Genomic DNA, 20,593 nt, shown 5'->3' with positions numbered 1-20,593 from the left:
ATTTTACCTCCCTGTTCCAATAAATGTTTTTACCATCCATTACTGCCTGTGACCAATTATATTTAAAGGACACTCCCAGAAAAGGTTTGGACTTTAAGGACGTAGATGTGCTCAGGGAGAGTACCGGATATGCCAAGGTACACACTGATACTCCACAACTAAAGCATTAAAGAGGTTGACAGCCAGAAGAAATATAGACTCAGCTTCTTTTTTTTTTCAAGAACAGCACCTCTCTTGTCTTTTGGCAGTATTTGGTATTGCAGCTCAGCTTCATACAGGAGTGACGCTGTTGCTGGAAAAAAGTGGACTATTTTTTTAAAATCTCCTTATAGACAACCGCACAACTAGCCCGTCTATAGTCCAGGAGGTGAAAAAAAAAGTGGGTGAATTAAATTTTTTTTTAAAATTTCATGTTATTTTTTTTCCCACCAAAGGCCTCATTAATCATCTGATAGCTCCGGCCTCTCCACTAATAATATAGAAACTGCTGGCGTTTCCTGGGTGCAGACCCCGATGACATTTCTGTGTTCCAGGATCTGAAGTCTATGTGTGAAATGGGGAATTCTGAGCTGTAAAGCGACCGACAAAATAAAAAGGACTAATTAATGACAAATATTAGTTTACGGGCCGCCTGATAAATGCAATTAAATGTTTTCTGTAGAATGTAAGTCGCCGTTGTGTCCACAGGAGGAAGAGTGAGGAATTTCACACACGCCTGTACCACCAGCACCCGGCCGGAGAGGGTGAAGGTGTGTGACAGATGGGGGGATACAGGGGGACGGAGCACCAGGGGGATACATAGCAAAATGACAGACAGGTGGGAGGGTAGAAGCAAAGGTGAGAGGCACAGAGGGACAGCGAGGGAGGTGGAGGGCAGAAGGGAAAGGTGCAGGAAGAATAGATGAAAATTAGGGATGGACATTATGAATTAATGACAAAGGGAAAGTGAGAAGGTGACAGCGGAGGTAAAGACGGGGGAAAAGTGGGTGAGAGTGGGTGTGTTTAATGAAAGGGAGCTCACATAGGGTCTCACCTCGGACACCCCCTCTCCTCCTCCCCTCCCAGCACAGGGCTGCCCTCCTCTCCCCTCCCTAGGCTGGCTGCACATGGTGTAAGTAGAGAGTTTTCAGCAGTAGCTGCAGCCTGTCCTCTGCTCTCCTGTCCTGCTCCCTTGCACCTAGCTGCTGCTGCTGATCCTGCGGCCCTCCTCTCCCCTCCCTTCCCTGTACCTGGGCACCATGCCCCGGCCTCAGCCCAGGAGATGCAGGGTCCCCGGGGTGCCCCCTCTCTGCAGCCTGGCGCTAATTCTCTTCTGGCAGCTGTTGAGGACCCAGGCAGCAGGTAAGACTGGCATTTTGGGGGGTAAAATCATCATTACTGCTTGGGTGCACAACAGTTAGTGTAATGGAAGTGATGACTGCAAACAGAAAAGTTAGAATTAGTTAAAGCACCCGCTTGGGTGAAAATTGAAAAATTAAAAAAATTTCAACCGCTTTATACCCAATAACTGATTGGGGCCATTGAGTCGGTTAGTTATTTTGCATGAAGGTGTCACTAAATGCCCATGATAAGGAGGATAACGTCTAAAACTGGGACCACAAGGGGCTTGGAAATATTTTGGAATCCTGAGCCGGACTGTCAAAGTCATCAATAATGAGTCAGAGCTCTGGACTGGCACAGGTTTCCAGACAGACAGACAGGGAGGTGTCCAATGTGCACGAAATGTCACTGCAGAAATATTAAATGTCAGTACGGAAACCTAAAAAAACTGCTAGAAGTAATGAATGGAGAACCAGCAGACGGAAAATATAAAATATCAGGTGCAGCCAATCCAGCAAGAAGCAGAGGATGTCAGTAGCCTGTCCGCTGGTTATAATGTATCTCCCCAAAGTGCAAATACTGATAGATTACAGCTGTGGTCACAACCATCCCTGGAAGATAAAGAGTTAAATATTGAGAATTTATAATAAATGTGATTTATAGCAATGAATGAGTAGTATAAGCTTAACCCTTAATCTCCTGCACAAATTCTAAGATATATTAATGAAAGATGACACTGGAGCCCACTGACATCTGAAGAGACGTCTTTGGGAGCTCCAGTACCCCCAACCTGCGGAGATCCATAGGGAGTGTTTAGGGGGGTTTGCTGGATTATAGGACGAGCATGAACCACCTGCTGCGGCTCCAGGGACACATTCCTTTTGGGAGAAATCAGTTTTTTTGCCAGTTCTTGCACAATGTGTATTTATCTGCTGCCATAACATTATATTCTGAGGATGTTTTAAGCTTTCACATGAAAATGTATAAATATGTGTTAAGAATGCAAAGAAAAATTGTGGTCCTGGGGCCACTATATTGTAATAATGTATGGGATGTCTGATGACAGGTTGTGCTCCTGCCCTAATCCAGGGTTTGTGCTGCCATATGACGTGCGGTTACAAGTTACTATATATAATATATAGTTATAATGGATGATATTTATGGATTGTGATCATATATTATAGTGTCGTTCATATTCATATCTGTGTGCTAAGTGCTGTCAGTTTGTATTCTGGTCATAGTAGACTATGAGGATGCTTGCCACCCCTGCCCGAATATGCAGACGCCTGCCACCCCTGCCCTCGCCCCCTTACATAGCATCGCATTGTGCCTATGTGTTTGTGTAAGGATGCCTACAGTGTACATATAGATATGTGAATAGCGGTGTTTGTGCAGAGCTGTGTGTGGTGTGCAGGGGATGCAGGCGCACAGGGAGCCCAGGTAGAGGTCACACTTGGGGATGTGAGGTATGTCTTGGAGTGCAGCCTTCATACCACCCTCAGTGACACTCATATCTCAAAGCAAGTGGTGCATGTAAGAGGCAGCTCTGCGAGATTTATCACGGTGCTGGTATTTGCAGCATATGGTGCCGAAAATGGGGGAGGTGGGGGCACAGCCAACATTTTTCAATAAAACTGGGTGATAGCACTGGGGTTGGTGGGCGTGGGCATGGCGCAGGTAAACCACACCTGGATGAGGCATCATCGAACGTTTAATGACTTTGGAGAGTAAACGGTTAACCACGTTTTTTTTTTTTTTCTTAAAAAGCTAAACAATCCGAGAATCTCTGCCAAAGAGGAACTGTGCTCATTTTTTTAACGGATATGTATTATTTACTTATTGTTTGTTTTGGAAAAGTTTTTGAAACTTTTTGCAACAGTAAAGAGCTGACATTAATAAAGTCTGGCCTATGATTTGTTCCTGAGGTTCGGAGACATTTAAAGAATTCATTAGACAATTTCTCTAAATGTCATGTGATTGATTTATTTTGTCATTTGGTGGGTGAAAAAAAAAAAAAAAAACTACCTCCCCCCACCCTGAATTTTTCCCTCTGACGTTTCTACCGCACAGAGAACAATGGAGATATTTTATTGTCTGACCGGCCAGATTATTTTTTTTTCTCTTCGGTTTGTTTCTAATGAGCTCAGCACTGGCTGATGGAACAAGAAGACTTTTATAGCGAGTGCAGAATTTTCCATGAAAGCAGAATGAGATTTCAATTGCACGAATCCATAAAAAAGGTGCTGGCCGTGATCTCCGGGAAGGAGACGACTCTTCTGGCTCTGAGATTTGAAAAAAAATAAAAAAAAATAAATGACTTAATAAATGATAGCAGATTTCCGGGATAAAGGTGACAGCATGAGGGGGGGGGGGGGGGGGGGGGGGGGGTGCAGATCAGGACCACGCTGCTATTTACCTGGAGTCGGGAACAGATATCTGCTTGTCAGCAGAGAAGGTTACAAAATTGGCAATTTTTTTGAAAAACTTTTTTGGAGAAAATTGCGCTGAAGTTTTTGATGCATTTCTTTTGGAGCAAAGTCAGATGTGGATCCAAATGGAATAAGAAATATAATGGAAGTCCACTAGTGTTTAAAAAAAAATGCACCAAAAACTACATGGGATTTTTCCCCAAAAACGCAGCGTGTGAAATTACCCTTATAATGTGATTGAACCTACTGGACCAGGGAGGCATCGAGGAAAGGAGGCGAAGCAGCAAATGAACTCGTCAACCACTGCTTTAACACTTAAGAAATAATGAGTCTTGGATCCAATCCAAGATGAGGAAACAACGTAGGCCAAGGAGTGACATGAGCATAAATGACAGACTAAGAGCAGAATCTGGAGGGACAGAGGTCAGGCCAGGACATGGGGACATAGGACAGAAAGGAGGAAGATTGATCCCTAGTCTTCAGGATTCGATTCCTAAAACTGGAGCATCAGCACCGGGAGAATGGATGGGAATCATTATTCTGTATTGCTGTGGAGTAAAATGTGAATTACGAGGGTGCGGATGTCCAGGATAGGCCAGAGTGTCTGACATCACCTGATTTGGCGGATTACTGTGACTCCTGTGTGACTGTAGTGAATGCCGCCCTCTGTCCTCTACCTGATCGCTATGTGCCAGGGAGGCTGAGGTCTGCCGAATAGTTGGAAAGAGGTGTCAGTTATTTCAGTGGAGGACAGCAGGAGAGCCGGGAGCCCGGGATGAAAGCGAAGCTTGTTAGGAGCGAGCAGTGAATCTGGACGTTCTTATTACAGTAGAGAGCAAAGTGTCAATCACCCGGGACGGGAGAACAAGGGAGAGAAACGAGATCAAGACCTCCGCCCCAATGTGTGCTCCAGTATAGGACCAGGGATGATGGATAGATGGATGGATGGACTCATGAGTTATATTATTTATAGTGTTTCACACTCATAACACGTGCCCCATTAGTTAGCCCCATATCACATGAGCTTCAATACAATGAAAACTCCACCACCAAGGACAAAGTGCTCAGCACATACACCTACAACTGTAGCACTACACCATGAGGACTGCAGGGACAACCCAAGAGTGGCATTAAGAGTTGATCTTCTTACAGAAGGTGCCAGTATGTATATTATATGGTGGAGCTGATCTATCACTGGATATCAGGTCTGGATAAGGCCGTGGTCTTCTCAGAGATGTGGTCTTCTCAGAGATGATTCACTGTAGTCTGGTTACCACTCCTGGTAGTTAGGCCCAGACTAAACTTAAGCAAGTGTGGACAATGAAGAAACAGTGAGGGAAAAACGAGACTTGTACTGACTGAATCACACATGATAGCTATTACATTACATTGATAACTTTTGCATTGGCTTCTAGGTCAAACATCCTCATAGATCCATGGCAGTAAAATCAGTTCTGGATTGCTATAATCTATAGATACTGTGGCGTGATTTGCAGACTTTGGGCCCCAATGTGAAATCTCCAATATGACTTCCAACTTTCACAAGTCTTTAATAGTTTTGGTCTTCTCACATGGGTCAATGGAACCTTTTGGGTCTCCTTAGGTACCAGGCCTGGTGTTACTGCACCCTTGCACCCCATATAGTTACACCTCTATAGATAACCTGGTACTTGGCAAGGTCTGGTGACTATGTTCTATAGCAGGGATATATACAGAGGCAGGGTGTGTATCCTGGGTATTGGCATGTGATGATTCGTGGCTTTTTTATATTCGCACGGCTATAGCTATGGGTTGTGCAGAAGTGTACATTTATATGCACATGTATATAATGCTTTAATTATAGGAATTATATAGAAATATGATGGGGTATTGCCAAGTGCTAATGGAATTAATTGTAGGCATCTTACATATGGGTATGAATACATACACACATACATAGACTTTAATGGGAATCTATCAGTAGGATTAACCCCCCTCAGCCGTCTATATGGGCCTGCAGGTCATAGGAAGCTGAATAAAATGACATCTTGATATCGGCGATCCGATGTTTTATTCTAGAGAAATCCACTTGTTTCTTAATATGTAAATGAGCTGTTCCAGGCTATGGGCCGGACATAGATCTCCCTCAGACTCCGCCTACAGAGCGTATTCTAAATGAAAGAAGGCGTTACCAGTCATGTAGATCAGGAGAGCCGACTGTCAGTCATTACATGTCTCACACTGGTAATGCCTCCTTTCATTTACAATAAGGTCCGGAGGTGGAGTCTTGGAAAGCTCTATCTCCGGCCCATAGATCTTAACAGCTCATTTACATATTAAGAAAAATGGGAATTTCTCTGGAATAAGACTTCAGATTGCAGACATCTAGGTATTATTTTATTCAGCTTACTATGACCTGCGTTCCCATATAGACAGCTGAGTGGGGTTGATCCTGCTGACAGATTCCCTTTAAATGGGTTGTCCTTGAATTGTAATAACTAGGCTAATAGCTCCAAATGTGGTAAAACACAAAAAAATAACCCACTGTCGCTTTCATGGTCTCTGTAGTGATGATGTCATGTACATCTACACGACTACTGCAGCCTATTACTGGCCACATCACTGCTCAGACCAATGATTGGCTGCAGCGGTCACATGGAAGTCTATGCTGTCATCACTCCAGGAAAGTAAATATAGACAGGAGAAGGACCACCAGAGCGATGATGATGAAGATGAGGGGGATTTAATAGGTGAGTATTGTTTTTTCTCCTACTTTTAGATTTTTTTTTTTAATTCCTGGAAAACCTTTTTAACGCAAACAAAGATACCGATATATTTATCATGAAGAACTAAGGAATGCTGTATATACCACATACTGCTGGACATTGCAGCCATTGCTGTATATACCACATACTGCTGGACATTGCAGCCATTGCTGTATATACCATATACTGCTGGACATTGCAGCCATTGCTGTATATACCATATACTGCTGGACATTGCAGCCATTGCTGTATATACCATATACTGCTGGACATTGCAGCCATTGCTGTATATACCATATACTGCCGGACATTGCAGCCATTGCTGTATATACCATATACTGCTGGACATTGCAGCCGTTGCTGTATATACCATATACTGCTGGACATTGCAGCCGTTGCTGTATATACCATATACTGCTGGACATTGCCGCCATTGCTGAATATACCATATACTGCTGGACATTGCAGCCGTTGCTGTATATACCATATACTGCTGGACATTGCAGCCGTTGCTGTATATACCATATACTGCTGGACATTGCCGCCATTGCTGAATATACCATATACTGCTGGACATTGCAGCCATTGCTGTATATACCATATACTGCTGGACATTGCAGCCATTGCTGTATATACCATATACTGCTGGACATTGCAGCCATTGCTGAATATACCATATACTGCTGGACATTACAGTCATTGCTGTATATACCATATACTGCTGGACATTGCAGCCATTGCTGTATATACCACATACTGCTGGACATTGCAGCCGTTGCTGTATATACCATACACTGCTGGATATTGCAGCCGTTGCTGTATATACCACATACTGCTGGACATTGCAGACGTTGCTGTATATACCATATACTGCTGGATATTGCAGCCGTTGCTGTATATACCATATACTGCTGGACATTGCAGCTGTTGCTGTATATACCATATACTGCTGGACATTGCAGCCGTTGCTGTATATACCATATACTGCTGGACATTGCAGCCGTTGCTGTATATACCATATACTGCTGGACATTGCAGCCATTGCTGTATATACCATATACTGCTGGACATTGCAGCCATTGCTGTATATACCATATACTGCTGGACATTGCAGCCATTGCTGTATATACCATATACTGCTGGACATTGCAGCCATTGCTGTATATACCATATACTGCTGGACATTGCAGCCATTGCGGTATATACCATATACTGTACTGCTGGACATTGCAGCCATTGCGGGATATACCATATACTGCTGGACATTGCAGCCATTGCGGTATATACCATATACTGCTGGACATTGCAGCCATTGCGGTATATACCATATACTGCTGGACATTGCAGCCATTGCGGTATATACCATATACTGCTGGACATTGCAGCCATTGCTGTATATACCATAGACTACTGGACATTGCAGCCATTGCTCTATATACCATAGACTGCTGGACATTGCAGCCATTGCGGTATATACCATACACTGCTGGACATTGCAGCCATTGCGGTATATACCATACACTGCTGGACATTGCAGCCATTGCGGTATATACCATATACTGCTGGACATTGCAGCCGTTGCTGTATATACCATATACTGCTGGACATTGCAGCCATTGCGGTATATACCATATACTGCTTAACATTGCAGCCGTTGCGGTATATACCATATACTGCTGGACATTGCAGCCGTTGCGGTATATACCATACACTGCTGGACATTGCAGCCATTGCGGTATATACCATATACTGCTGAACATTGCAGCCATTGCGGTATATACCATATACTGCTGAACATTGCAGCCATTGCGGTATATACCATATACTGGTGAACATTGCAGCCATTGCGGTATATACCATATACTGCTGAACATTGCAGCCATTGCGGTATATACCATACACTGCTGGACATTGCAGCCATTGCGGTATATACCACATACTGCTGGACATTGCAGCCATTGCTCTATATACCATATACTGTACTGCTGGACATTGCAGCCATTGCGATATATACCATATACTGCTGGACATTGCAGCCATTGCGGTATATACCATATACTGCTGGACATTGCAGCCATTGCGGTATATACCATATACTGCTGGACATTGCAGCCATTGCGGTATATACCATATACTGCTGGACATTGCAGCCATTGCTGTATATACCATAGACTGCTGGACATTGCAGCCATTGCTCTATATACCATATACTGCTGGACATTGCAGCCATTGCTCTATATACCATACACTGCTGGACATTGCAGCCATTGCGGTATATACCATATACTGCTGAACATTGCAGCCATTGCGGTATATACCATATACTGGTGAAGTCGGCACGTGATGTCTGTGTTTTCGTGTCACTTTATGACAGATTGTCGGTAACCTGATAGATTTCTCTGCTCTTTGAATTAATGACGAGAGAGATCTGCAATGTGAAACGTCACTTAGGAAATGGCTGTGGGTGTGATCCGGGCTCAGCGTTCCTCTCACACAAAGCATAATGTGGAGATTATACTCGGCGTCTTGGCTCTCCTACAGAAATAGCAATTAGGGATGAAATGCAAGATGCCGGACTCTCGCCCTGAAATGCTAATCCCAAATAGGCAGCCCATAGATCTCCTGGACCCCTCTGCCCTCCATGTGCTGTATAGCCGGCGACCATTATGTTATAAGTACACAGGATGAGTGTGATGGACACATGTGACCAAAGTAAAGTGTTATAAGGAGGAAGGTACACGTATTAGGAGTCCTAAACTTCCTTCTAGTGGACATAAAAACACAAGAAAATAGCAGCAATATTATCTATTATCATCAGGTATATTGGTATAAACAGATCATATACTTAATATACAAGTCACTATGTCTCTGTTATAGGGATCCAGAGTCAGAATAACTCTGTATTTCAAATATAAAATGGATGGATGGATAGATAGCTGGGTGGATAGATGGATGGATGGGTAGGTGGATGGATGGATAGCTGGGTGGATAGGTGGATGGATGGGTAGGTGGATGGATGGATGGATGGATAGCTGGGTGGATAGGTGGATGGATGGATGGATGATAGGTGGATGGATGGGTAGCTGGGTGGATAGATGGATAGGTAGATAGATGGATAGGTGGATAGATGGATGGATGATAGGTGGATGGATGGGTAGCTGGGTGGATAGATGGATAGATGGATGGATGGATAGCTGGGTGGATAGGTGGATGGGTGGATAGATGGATAGGTGGATAGATGGATGGATGATAGGTAGATGGATGGGTAGCTGGGTGGATAGATGGATAGGTGGATAGATGGATAGCTGGGTGGATAGATGGATGGATGGATAGATGGATGGATAGCTGGGTGGATAGATGGATGGGTAGCTGGATGGATAGATGGATGGATGGATAGGTGGGTGGATAGGTGGGTGGATAGGTGGGTGGATGGATGGGTGGATGGATGGGTGGATGGATAAATGGATGGATGGATAGGTGGATGGATGGATGGATAGGTGGATGGAGAGGTGGATGGATGGATACAGTAGGTGGATGGATATTTGGGTGGATGGATGGATGGATGCATGGATGGGTGGGTGGATAGGTGGATGGATGGATGGATGGATAGGTGGATGGATGGATGGCTGGATGGATATTTGGGTGGATGGATATTTGGGTGGATGGATATTTGGGTGGATAGATGGGTAGATACTTATCCAAAGAAAAAATAAGGCAGCACTCCAAGCAATTCAAATGTAAAAGTTGGGGACTTTATTGGCTTCATGTTTTGAGCCAGTAAAATCCCCTTTTTTACTAGTTGGAGTGCACCTTTCTTTTTCTTTGAATGAGGATACAAGTAAGGATTCTGAAACCAGGAGCCTGACTCCTGCACCAATCTTGGAACTTACAAAGTGCGGCTGTTTTTTTTATTTTTTTTTTAAATAGATAGATAAAAAGGCAAAAAGGTGTCCAGCACTCAATAGCAAATTCCATGCAAAAAAACTTGTGTATTTATTGGCCGATGAGAAAAGGACATTTTTTGCATGGGATTACCTATTGAGTGCTGCACACTTTCTTGCCTTTATATGTCCCATAGATTGGTGGGTTACTACCTGTGGCCTCGCTCTTATACCTGCCCTTTTGCTTGTGCTGCTCCATTTCTTCTTTTCATAGATTGATAGATTTTCAGCCATGGTACCCATGCTTTGAGGCCATGTAGTGAAGTCATCGCTTGGTTCTCTGCACTTGTGTAATCATTTAGTGATTAGTTAGAAGAGCTCTGCTGCCTCCTGATAATATCAAGGTCATATTTTTGGCCTTTATAGCTGTTAAGCCCTATTACTGTTGACTATTATGTAGCTCTTTCTTTTTTTTATAATGAGCTTTTCTTTAGATAAGGAGTTTCAGAGATGTGTTTTCTTCCAATTGGGACTTCATTCATGATAATGGTAGCAGCACATTATTTGTAAGACACACAGTATTCTTCATAGGCCTGGACCTATGGTGGCACGTTCAGGCGATCACTATGTAGCCGACCGGCGCCCCCAGTACTAGAATCTCTTTTTATTGATGATACAATTCTCATTTGTCTCCCCCTTTCCTGCATACAGAGTCCTGCTTCCCACAGCAGCCACAAATGCCTAAAGAGATTTTAAAGATTTGTTCCTTATTAATTTTCCATTTGTACTTCTATTTTTTTTACATGTATTCAATGCATTCAATATATGACCATCATATAACATGGGTTAAATGATTCCCTTGGGTTGCTCTGCGCCAATTCCTCCCAAGCCTGTTTAGAGGAACAGCTCCTTCCTTTGACCAAACCTCACTGATACATTTGCTGCCTGGTGTCCATCTTGGTCTTATTTCCATGTTACCATTTATCTTGTATATTGTGTTATTATGTACTGTATTTGGGTGCAAATACATTTTCCATATTCAGCAGGTTTCATTAAGATGGTAAATTGAAGTGTGGACATGATAACAAATGTTAGGAAGCTGAGTTGGACCCATAGTGTCCTCTTCTTCTGGTCCATGAAGTTCATGGTCCTTTATCACCTACCGTACTTTCTTTTTGCACCAGAGCTGAATGATTTGATCATATTTAATTGAAGGCCCCACAAAATCAAACTGGGTGACAGCCCTTACTGGCCATGGCCCCAAAAAACTAGACCATTTCTTTATGCTTAATATCCCTTTTTTGGGATGAATTTCCCTAGTTGTACAGATGTAAGAAGAGTAATGGAAGAAGCAGCAAATGGGGCACAAAATGTAAAAGTTTCCATAGATATATCAGATTTCTGTGTGTCTAATATGACCCCTGCTTATTATATGAGGGAGAGAATCTCAAAAATTCATGGTGGAAATTTAAAATGCCTGGATTGATCCATTATTATATGAAAGTGGATTCATTTAGTTTGAGTATCCGAATTCTTCTCCTATTATTCTAATCCTGGACTGAAGCTCCATTGTGTCCCGGCTGCCAGATCCTAATAAAGGACGGGTCCATCAGAAAGTGACGTATGTGCCTGAATCTGGATAAACCATTAATGTCACTGACACTATAAGGCTAGGGTGACACGACCGTATGTTTTCCATCTGAGAAAAACGATCCGATTATGCTATGCAGACCCTGATCAGAATGGAATACGTTTTTCTCGGATGTGGAGAATAAAAAAAAGATGTCTCCTTCTTCTCCATTCTGTGAGCCTGTGATAATCGACCATACCCGGTTGTCATCTGAATGTGGTCCAAATTTTTTCACGGAACCAAAGACTTGAAAGGTTGAGTGTGATCCGATTATCGGAGGAAAATCGTGCATGCTGTGATTTTGTCCTCAAACTACTCGGCCCTAGGAAAAAAATCGGATATCGGCCTCATTTAATAAAATTGGTTTAAGAACGATGTGATTCTTTGTTGGGCCGAACCTACGGTCATTTACACGAGCCCTAAGGATGTGAGAGCCGCTCATCTCCATGTCCTCCTGTGATTTGAGCCGCGCTGGCCGGTTCACCAGGCAATCATGTCTATCCTGAAATAATACCTGAGATCCCAGATAAAATAGTTGGCGAGCTGTCAGAGGAAAGGTATTCGCTGGTCAGAGAGAAGAATGAATACGTCAAACAGCCATTCACATGAGCTCCGGCCCCATAACCGCACACGCTAAAACCATATGGATCTCATTCCTCACACACACGGCTACTGTTTTCCTTTGAATTTTCCACACGCTGGTATTCGGCTGCGTCTGGCCCGTAGACTGATGTTTCAGGAAAGGATTTCTACTAAATTAGTGACAGGAATGTGGCACTAAACAATGCAAGTTTTACAAGGCATCAGTTATGAGTGTTTGGGGTTCCTCTGCATCCGCACCCAGGGACCCCTGAAATGGCCCCTTTGAAATGGAAATATATTGAATTTTCTTCTCCCAGATCGGTCCCTGTGAGTGCTGAGGGCATCCTCTGTCTGAGCCCAGGGAAGGGCTTTCACAGAGAGCCCATTGTGTGGATGGATGCACAGAGCTCCTGTTTATAGAACGGCTTCACTTTGGGTGAAACTGGGGGGCTGAACGGAGCGAGGGAGGGGAGGTCAATATTTGGTTTGGTTTTAGAAAGTATGTGTCACAAAAAGATAATTTTCAGGATCTTTCCTCTGCTGTCTGTGCTGAACACTACGATGCATTCACTAAGAGATCGTCAGAGAGATGTGATCATATATACTGTATATACTGTGGACCTCGGAATTGGGCAAGTTGTCAATTTAACTTCAAGATTTTTAATGTTTTTGACGTGAAATAATTAAAAAGCTTCTACACATTGCTGTATATCCCGCTGCTTATAGATCACCACATTTTCTCTAAGGTTAAGTGCCCACGTAGCGTTTTTGTAGAATTTTTGCGGCGTTTTTACGGCTGCGAATACGCTTGTAAAACAGTCTGCCATGCAAAGCAATGTGAATTCGAATGTGCTGTGCACATGATGCGCTAATTAGCGCGCCGAATTCGCATTGTGTTGCAAAATGCAGCATGACCATTTCTACCGCGATTACGCTGCAAATTTGCGGCCATTGAGGAACATTGAAACGCAGCAAACCTGCAGGTATATGTGGATTTTCTGCGTTTCAATTAAATTCAATGGCCGCGAATTTGCAGCGTAATCGCGATGCGTGTGGTACCCGGGATGAAGAGGAGACTACAACTCCTCTTCATCCCGGCTACCACGCGGTGAAAAAAAGAAATAAAAAAGTTAAAAATAAACAAAACCTGTATACTCACCTCTCCGGCGACCCCTAGACTGCTTCCGGCCACGTCCTCTCTCCTCAGCGTCCCGCGGTGTACTGTCAGGACCTGCGGTGACGTCATTTAGTCACCTGATGGTCACACGACCGCTGACGTCGGCGGTCAGGTGATGGTCGCGTGACCATAAGCTGACCAAATGACGTCACCGCAGGTCCTGACAGTACACTGCGGGACGCCGAAGAGAGAGGATCGCAGGATCGCCGCCGGGAGGAGACTGGAGGAGACCGGAGAGGTGAGTATACAGGTTTTTTTTTTTATTTTTAGCGTTTTAATTCTCTTTTTTTTTTACTATAGATGCTGCATTTAAAGCATCAGTTGTTCACACATTATAAATCCATGCCGGTTGCATGGATTTATATTGTGTGACCAACTTGTCAAGCACTTTTCCAAGTGATGCTCAAAATCGCTTGGAAAACTGCTTGAAAAAATGCATGAGAAAACGCTTCTCTCTGGCAGAAAAAACGCATGTAAATCTGCATGAGAGAGGCAAAACCGCTCTGCATCAAATCTGCTACGTGGGCACATAGCCTAACACTTCAGACGGATTATAATCTCTCCTATCCCGGCAGGGGACAACAATCTGACATACTATGGAAGTGCCCGAGGGGCTATAGTTATGAAGCCCATAGGCCCTTATAGCTGTCAGACGAATTCCTCCAGGATCAGTCTCAGTTATGTCAACTGACCAGAAATGTTTAATTACAGCACACATGTCGAACTGTGGCCGTGGGCCAAATCTGGCCTGCAGTGTCGTTATATTTGGCCCCCAACTCCAGAACCACCACCCCTATATCGGGCCCATTATTTTGTATGGAGGACTATATGGTGCCCATTATACTGTATACTGGTTGGCCCGCGCCTTTGTCCAAGTTTTTCATTTTGGCCTTCTTTGTGTTTAATATTGACATCCCAGACTTAAAGGAACACTAAACCTATGATAACTGAAGCCTCGTTCCTTTAGCCAAGAGCCATGGCTTCACAATCTACTGCTCTACTGCCGACAGGGCAGTGGGGGGAGGCTGGTGCTGCAGCTAGTTGCTATACAGCCACACACAGGACAGTAAGGAGGAAAAGTAGTGACAGCTGATCTCCCGAGATATACAGCTAACATATTTTGCTGTCGTGAGACAGTTCGAATCATCAGACCCTCATACAAATTAGATTCTCGGTCAATCCTGCCAAAATTGTCCGGCTTAGCCTACTTTGATCTAAGATGTTAGACATTAACATTGATGAGATAAATATGAGGGTAACACTCGCATTAGTCAAATCTATGAAATCTCTCTCTTCCAGACAGTGTCAGACTGAGCAACATTGGGCCCACCAGAGGACTTGATTTTGAGGGCCCACCTTTCTTCTATACAAAACCAATTAATTATCATTAAAGGTGTTTTTCAGACCAAGGCTATTTTTGGCAGTCATTGTATCTTACGGTATAGGCATAAGATACACAATTTTATCATCTAATTGCTGAGATACTGTTTAAGTCCAGATGGTGGCGCTGGGTTCTCCCCAACTCAAGGGCCCCATAGTGGCTGCGAAGTCTGTCACTATGGATGCCCCTGAAGAAGAAGCCAGGGCCCACCGGAGGATTCTCCAGTTCTCTGGCGGGCCAGTCCAACCCTGCTTCTAGATCACATCTGCGACCCATAATCCTTTGGTAATCTTCAAATTTCATGATGCCTTGCACACAGTCAAGGCACCCGATGCCAGAGGCAGCAAAACAACCCCAAAACATCTTTGACCCTCTACTATATTTGACTGTAGGTGCTGTGTTCTTTTCTTTGCAGGCATCATTCCGTTTTCAGTAAACAATAGAATGATGTGCTTTACCAAAAAACTCTATCTTGGTCTCATCTGTCCACAAGACGCTTTCCCAGAAGGATTTTGGCTTAGTTACGTACATTTTGGCAAACTGCAGTCTAGCTTTTTTATGTCTCTGTGTCAGCAGTGGGGTCCTCCTGGATCTCATTCCATAGCATTTCATTTCATTCAAATGCTGATGGATAGTTCGCGCTGACACTGATGCACCCTGAGCCTACAGGACAGCTTGAATTTCTTTGGAATTTGATTGCGGCTGCTTATCCACCATCTGGACTATCCTGCATTGCAACTTTTCATCAATTGTTCTCTGACATCCACGTCCAGGGAGAATAGCTACAGCGCCATGGGTTGCAAACTTCTTCATTATGTTGTGCACAAAGGAACATCACAATCTCTGGAGATGGATTTGTAATCTTGAGATTATTGATATTGTTCAACAATTTTGGTTCTCAAGTCCTCAGACAGTTCTCTTCTCCTCTTTCTGTTCCCCATGCTTAGTGCGGCACACACAGACACACAATGCAAAGATTGAGTCAACTTCTCCCCTTTTTATCTGTTTTCAGGTGTGATTTTTATGTTGACCACACCTGTTACTTGCCACAGGTGAGTTTGAACGAGCATGACATGCTTGAAACAGAGTTGTTTACCCACAATTTTTTCTCTGTTTTTTTTTTTTTTCTGTTATTCCAATACACACAAATGAAATAAACATGTGTATGATAAAATGTATAATTGCAATAATTTTCTGGTAGAAATACTTTATTTTCTGGAACAATTTCAACGGTAATATATTTCAACATTCTTGATCCTTCTTCTCTGTGATATCTGCTGTTGTGGGACAGTGGTAGGCCTTCATATTGATTAGAGCCTTCTGTAGCACCCTGAGGATTCGGCTGCTACAGGGGTATTGCACCTCAGCCAGAGGTGTGATATTCCACTCCCGGGTAAGGATGGAGTGTGGAACTGAGCTCAGTTAGCTGCATGCACTACACACATCCCATTTCCGAGGAACAGACCGATGGTACTCCCACTAGAGAAATGTGCAGGTACGACAGTGTCTGTTCCTGGCTGGAGTGGGAGGGGGGTGGAACATCCCAGTAGTGTAGGGGCAGATAGGGGGAGCAGTCTGGGTAAAGTTAGGAGCTCATTGGGTGCTGGTCACCTGAGCTCACACATAGAGGGAGTATATAAGGTGGGAACCATCTTAGATCAGGGTCAGTCAGTCTGTCAGTCTTTTGTCAGAGCAGAGCAGAGGAAGAGAGCAGAGGAGAAGAGCAGCTCCAAGACCCAGAGGGGGAGAAAGAAGGAACTCCAAGAGCCCAAATTAGACCAGAGGGTGAAGAGTTGGCAACAGGGTACCGGATCCCAAGCTGGCAGAGGCTACAGCACACCTTAGCCAGGAACCGGAGGTCGTGGGCAGGATCTGCCACGACCACCCACTAAATCCACCCGGAAGGCAGACCAGGAATAGGGTCAGGGAACCCAGAGACAAGGGTTTACCACCAAGAGGCCCGAGGGAGCCGGACATAGGTGGATCCCTGGTGGGGAAGGCCAGAGAAGAGGACAGGACAGAAAGGGAGCTCAGGACCACGCTCCAGAATCACCTGGGGGTTGGCCGAGTCCAGGACCTGGTGGACGCAGCACGGCTCGGGTGGTCGCTCAAGGCCGGAGTGACCAGAACAACTGCAGTAAGTAAACAAACCCTGAACTGCACAGCCCGACTCTGAGTCTCATTTCCATCCCCGCTGCACCACCACAACCCCCATCCTCTGCAACTGACCCCCTGAGGCTATACCCCTCCCGTTGGGGGTTATACTACCTAAGCTGCACACACATCACCAGCCTCAGTGGACCCTGCTGCAGCGGCGGCCGTACTGACCGCAAATCAACGGGTGGCGTAGTCGACACAAAAGAACATCTAGTAACATCATAAGGACTGCCACACACTGAGCTTGACACCCTGGGCACGGACCGGGTCACAGCCACTCGGAGACTACAACCCCCATCTGATCCGGCTCCGGGTATCCCCTAACAGCACTGGCCCAGGGGGCGCGTCAACTTTGGCGTAGTCGGTAGGATAACGTGCCCGCAACAACCGGGTACTGCGTGCCTGAAGAAAAGTTCACCGTTACCTTAAAAAGAAGTCTCCTGCCGGTTCCGGAGGGTCCCCGCCATCGGGCCCCATCACAGGTCGTTTCCCGCCGGTTGTCCGCCATTTGCAGCTTTTTCCCGCCATCCATGGAGTTTCCCGCCACTGGGAGACGATTCCCGCCATTTCCGAAGATTTCCCGCCTTGGAAGAGCGGACGCCATTATGGGCGTGCCAGAGGGTGGCAAGAGGCCACCTCCCATCGTGGGCCAGGTCAAGGAATGGCGCCAAAAGTGGAAACCGCCCCCACCAACAGAGACTGTGATGCTGGAAGTGTCCATCTGCGTAAGAGAACTGCCCCTGGAACTGACAATCACAAAGTTGCCCCGGGACCACCCTCGATGTGGGCGGAGACAGAACAAGAGAGCAAAGATGGGTGTCGCCTGGAGCAGTCTGGAGAGAGCGCACCCGGAGACAAGACGTCTGGAAGAGAGTCCAGAGAAAGCACACCCGGAGATGGAGGGAGAGCCAGGCAGCACCGACCCAGTGGTCAGGAGCCTGATGCGGGCCGCCACTCCAGGCAGCACCGACCCAGTGGTCAGGAGCCTGTTGCAGGTCGCCACTCCAGAAGGCCTGCTGGAGATCCTAGCACAGCTCCCCCGAGACCGGGAGTGTGCACAGACTGCGCTGGAGGGCCTCGCACAGAGGTTGGCCCGGGTGCAACGAGAGACGTTGGCGGAGTGGAGCCGAGAGATGGCCCAGCAGACCGAGACTCGTCAGCGGAGCACGCCACCCGAGACGAGGAGACAGACCGCCTCTGAGGATGGCGCAGGAGGACTGAAGGCCGGAGACGGCGCCGAGAAGGGAGCCGAACGAATGGAGGCAGGTAAAGGGGACGTCACCACCCCGAGCCGGGAAACCGCGCGCCTGCCCCAGCTCCCCGTCGCAGAGCCCGAAGTACCCCCTGCCGTGCCCGTCGCTGCAACGTCACCGCCGCAGACTAGGCCTCAAACGGAAGCCGCGACCCCTGTGACGTCACACGCCTCGACCTCGAGCGTGGCCAAGCAGGAAATACCATCGGCCTGGTCGCAAGGCCTAGTACCCCCGGGCGACGCAATACCAACAGCGCCCCCTACCTCCGCGGAGCCACCGGCCTGGTCGCAGGGCCGAATAACCCAGGGCGCCGCCGTTCTTACGGTGCCCTTTACTTTCAAGGTGCCCCAGGCCTGGTCGCAAGGCCTGGTTAACCCGGGCGCCGCTACCACCACGGCGCCCATAACACCTAAAGTACCGCACCTGGGTGAGGACTTGTTCGCCCAGCATACGTGCCCGGCTGGGCAGCCCTTCGTATGGCCCCAGGAATACATCCAGCTGGAGCTGCAAAAAGCAAGGGCCATGTGCGAACCCCTGATCCCGGCTCCAAAGCCCATGAAGAGGATCTCGCCCCCGCTAGAAGAGACCCAGTTTGAGTGGGATCCCACCGGAGAAGACCTCATGGGGTTCACTCAGGAGACTCGGGCAGCCGCAGCGGAGCGTGCAGAGTGCTGCCGCCAGCAGCTCGAGGTCTTTGAGAGGGAGCGGAGAGAGAGGCGGGTCCGGGAACAACAAGCCCAAATAAGGAGCGCGGAGCAGAAGAGCCGGACCAGGAGAAACCCCCGTGCAGCGCATGGTCCCCGTACCATCGGGACTGTGATAAAATTCAACATGCAGCACGGATGGGGCTTTATTAGAGACCATCAGACCCCCGGCGACGTCTTTGTAACCCGCAGAGACGTAGAAAGCCATCTGCCGGAGGGACACAGAGGTCGTGACCTGTATTTAGGGGACGAGGTCACCTTCACCCGGCACAAGTGTGCCAAAGGACCCTACGCCCTCCATGTGCATCGCCTGACGGAGGAGGAGCTGCGGTGTGAGGAGGAGCAAGAGGACCCGGACGGGTCTGAAACTGAAACTGACCAACAAGAAAGAGCAGGAGGACGCCGTCGTTGAGTACGGTAGTGAAGAGACTGTATATAGTTACCCGTAAGGGTACCAAAAACTGTTGCTGCTATTATAGTCCCCGTTGGGACCAGCGAATTGAACTGATGCCCGTGTGTCCCTAGTTCCTAATACCTGGCCGAGGACTGAGAGCGGCCATATCCCCTTGTATATAGTTGCGCTTCCTAAAGCGCCCCCTACCGGTTTTATAGGAAACTGTTTTCTTCAAGAGACTGTAGTACTTTACCCGGTCACAAGTTGCACCGTGACCGGAGGAACCAGAAACAAGAATGTTTATATGAAAAGTTTATTGCTGCTGATGATGTTTTATATGTTTATGTTTATGAAAAAAAAATGTATGTTTGTGGATGTTTATATCTTACAGCCCGAGGACGTGCTGTGATTTACCAGGGGGGAATGTAGCACCCTGAGGATTCGGCTGCTACAGGGGTATTGCACCTCAGCCAGAGGTGTGATATTCCACTCCCGGGTAAGGATGGAGTGTGGAACTGAGCTCAGTTAGCTGCATGCACTACACACATCCCATTTCCGAGGAACAGACCGATGGTACTCCCACTAGAGAAATGTGCAGGTACGACAGTGTCTGTTCCTGGCTGGAGTGGGAGGGGGGTGGAACATCCCAGTAGTGTAGGGGCAGATAGGGGGAGCAGTCTGGGTAAAGTTAGGAGCTCATTGGGTGCTGGTCACCTGAGCTCACACATAGAGGGAGTATATAAGGTGGGAACCATCTTAGATCAGGGTCAGTCAGTCTGTCAGTCTTTTGTCAGAGCAGAGCAGAGGAAGAGAGCAGAGGAGAAGAGCAGCTCCAAGACCCAGAGGGGGAGAAAGAAGGAACTCCAAGAGCCCAAATTAGACCAGAGGGTGAAGAGTTGGCAACAGGGTACCGGATCCCAAGCTGGCAGAGGCTACAGCAC

At 46.4% G+C, this 20,593-nt stretch overlaps 1 protein-coding gene across 1 annotated transcript in view; it reads left to right on the top strand.

Moving 5' to 3' along the window:
- Positions 1 to 1,084: 1,084 nt before the first annotated feature.
- The window catches only part of COL11A2 (collagen type XI alpha 2 chain), a 157,227-nt gene continuing 137,718 nt past the window's right edge, over positions 1,085 to 20,593 (top strand). Inside the window, exon 1 of the mRNA XM_073641947.1 lies at positions 1,085 to 1,341. Within this exon, the coding sequence (XP_073498048.1) occupies positions 1,239 to 1,341 (103 nt within the window). The 5' untranslated portion in view covers positions 1,085 to 1,238. The remainder of the gene's footprint in view (positions 1,342 to 20,593) is intronic.

The sequence above is a fragment of the Phyllobates terribilis genome, unplaced genomic scaffold, assembly GCF_046119375.1.
Source record: "Phyllobates terribilis strain yellow unplaced genomic scaffold, ASM4611937v1 Scaffold_7__3_contigs__length_470593459, whole genome shotgun sequence".
Taxonomy (NCBI): domain Eukaryota; kingdom Metazoa; phylum Chordata; class Amphibia; order Anura; family Dendrobatidae; genus Phyllobates; species Phyllobates terribilis.
Note: the sequence above shows the minus strand (reverse complement) of the source record. Positions and strands in the feature narration are given on the sequence as shown.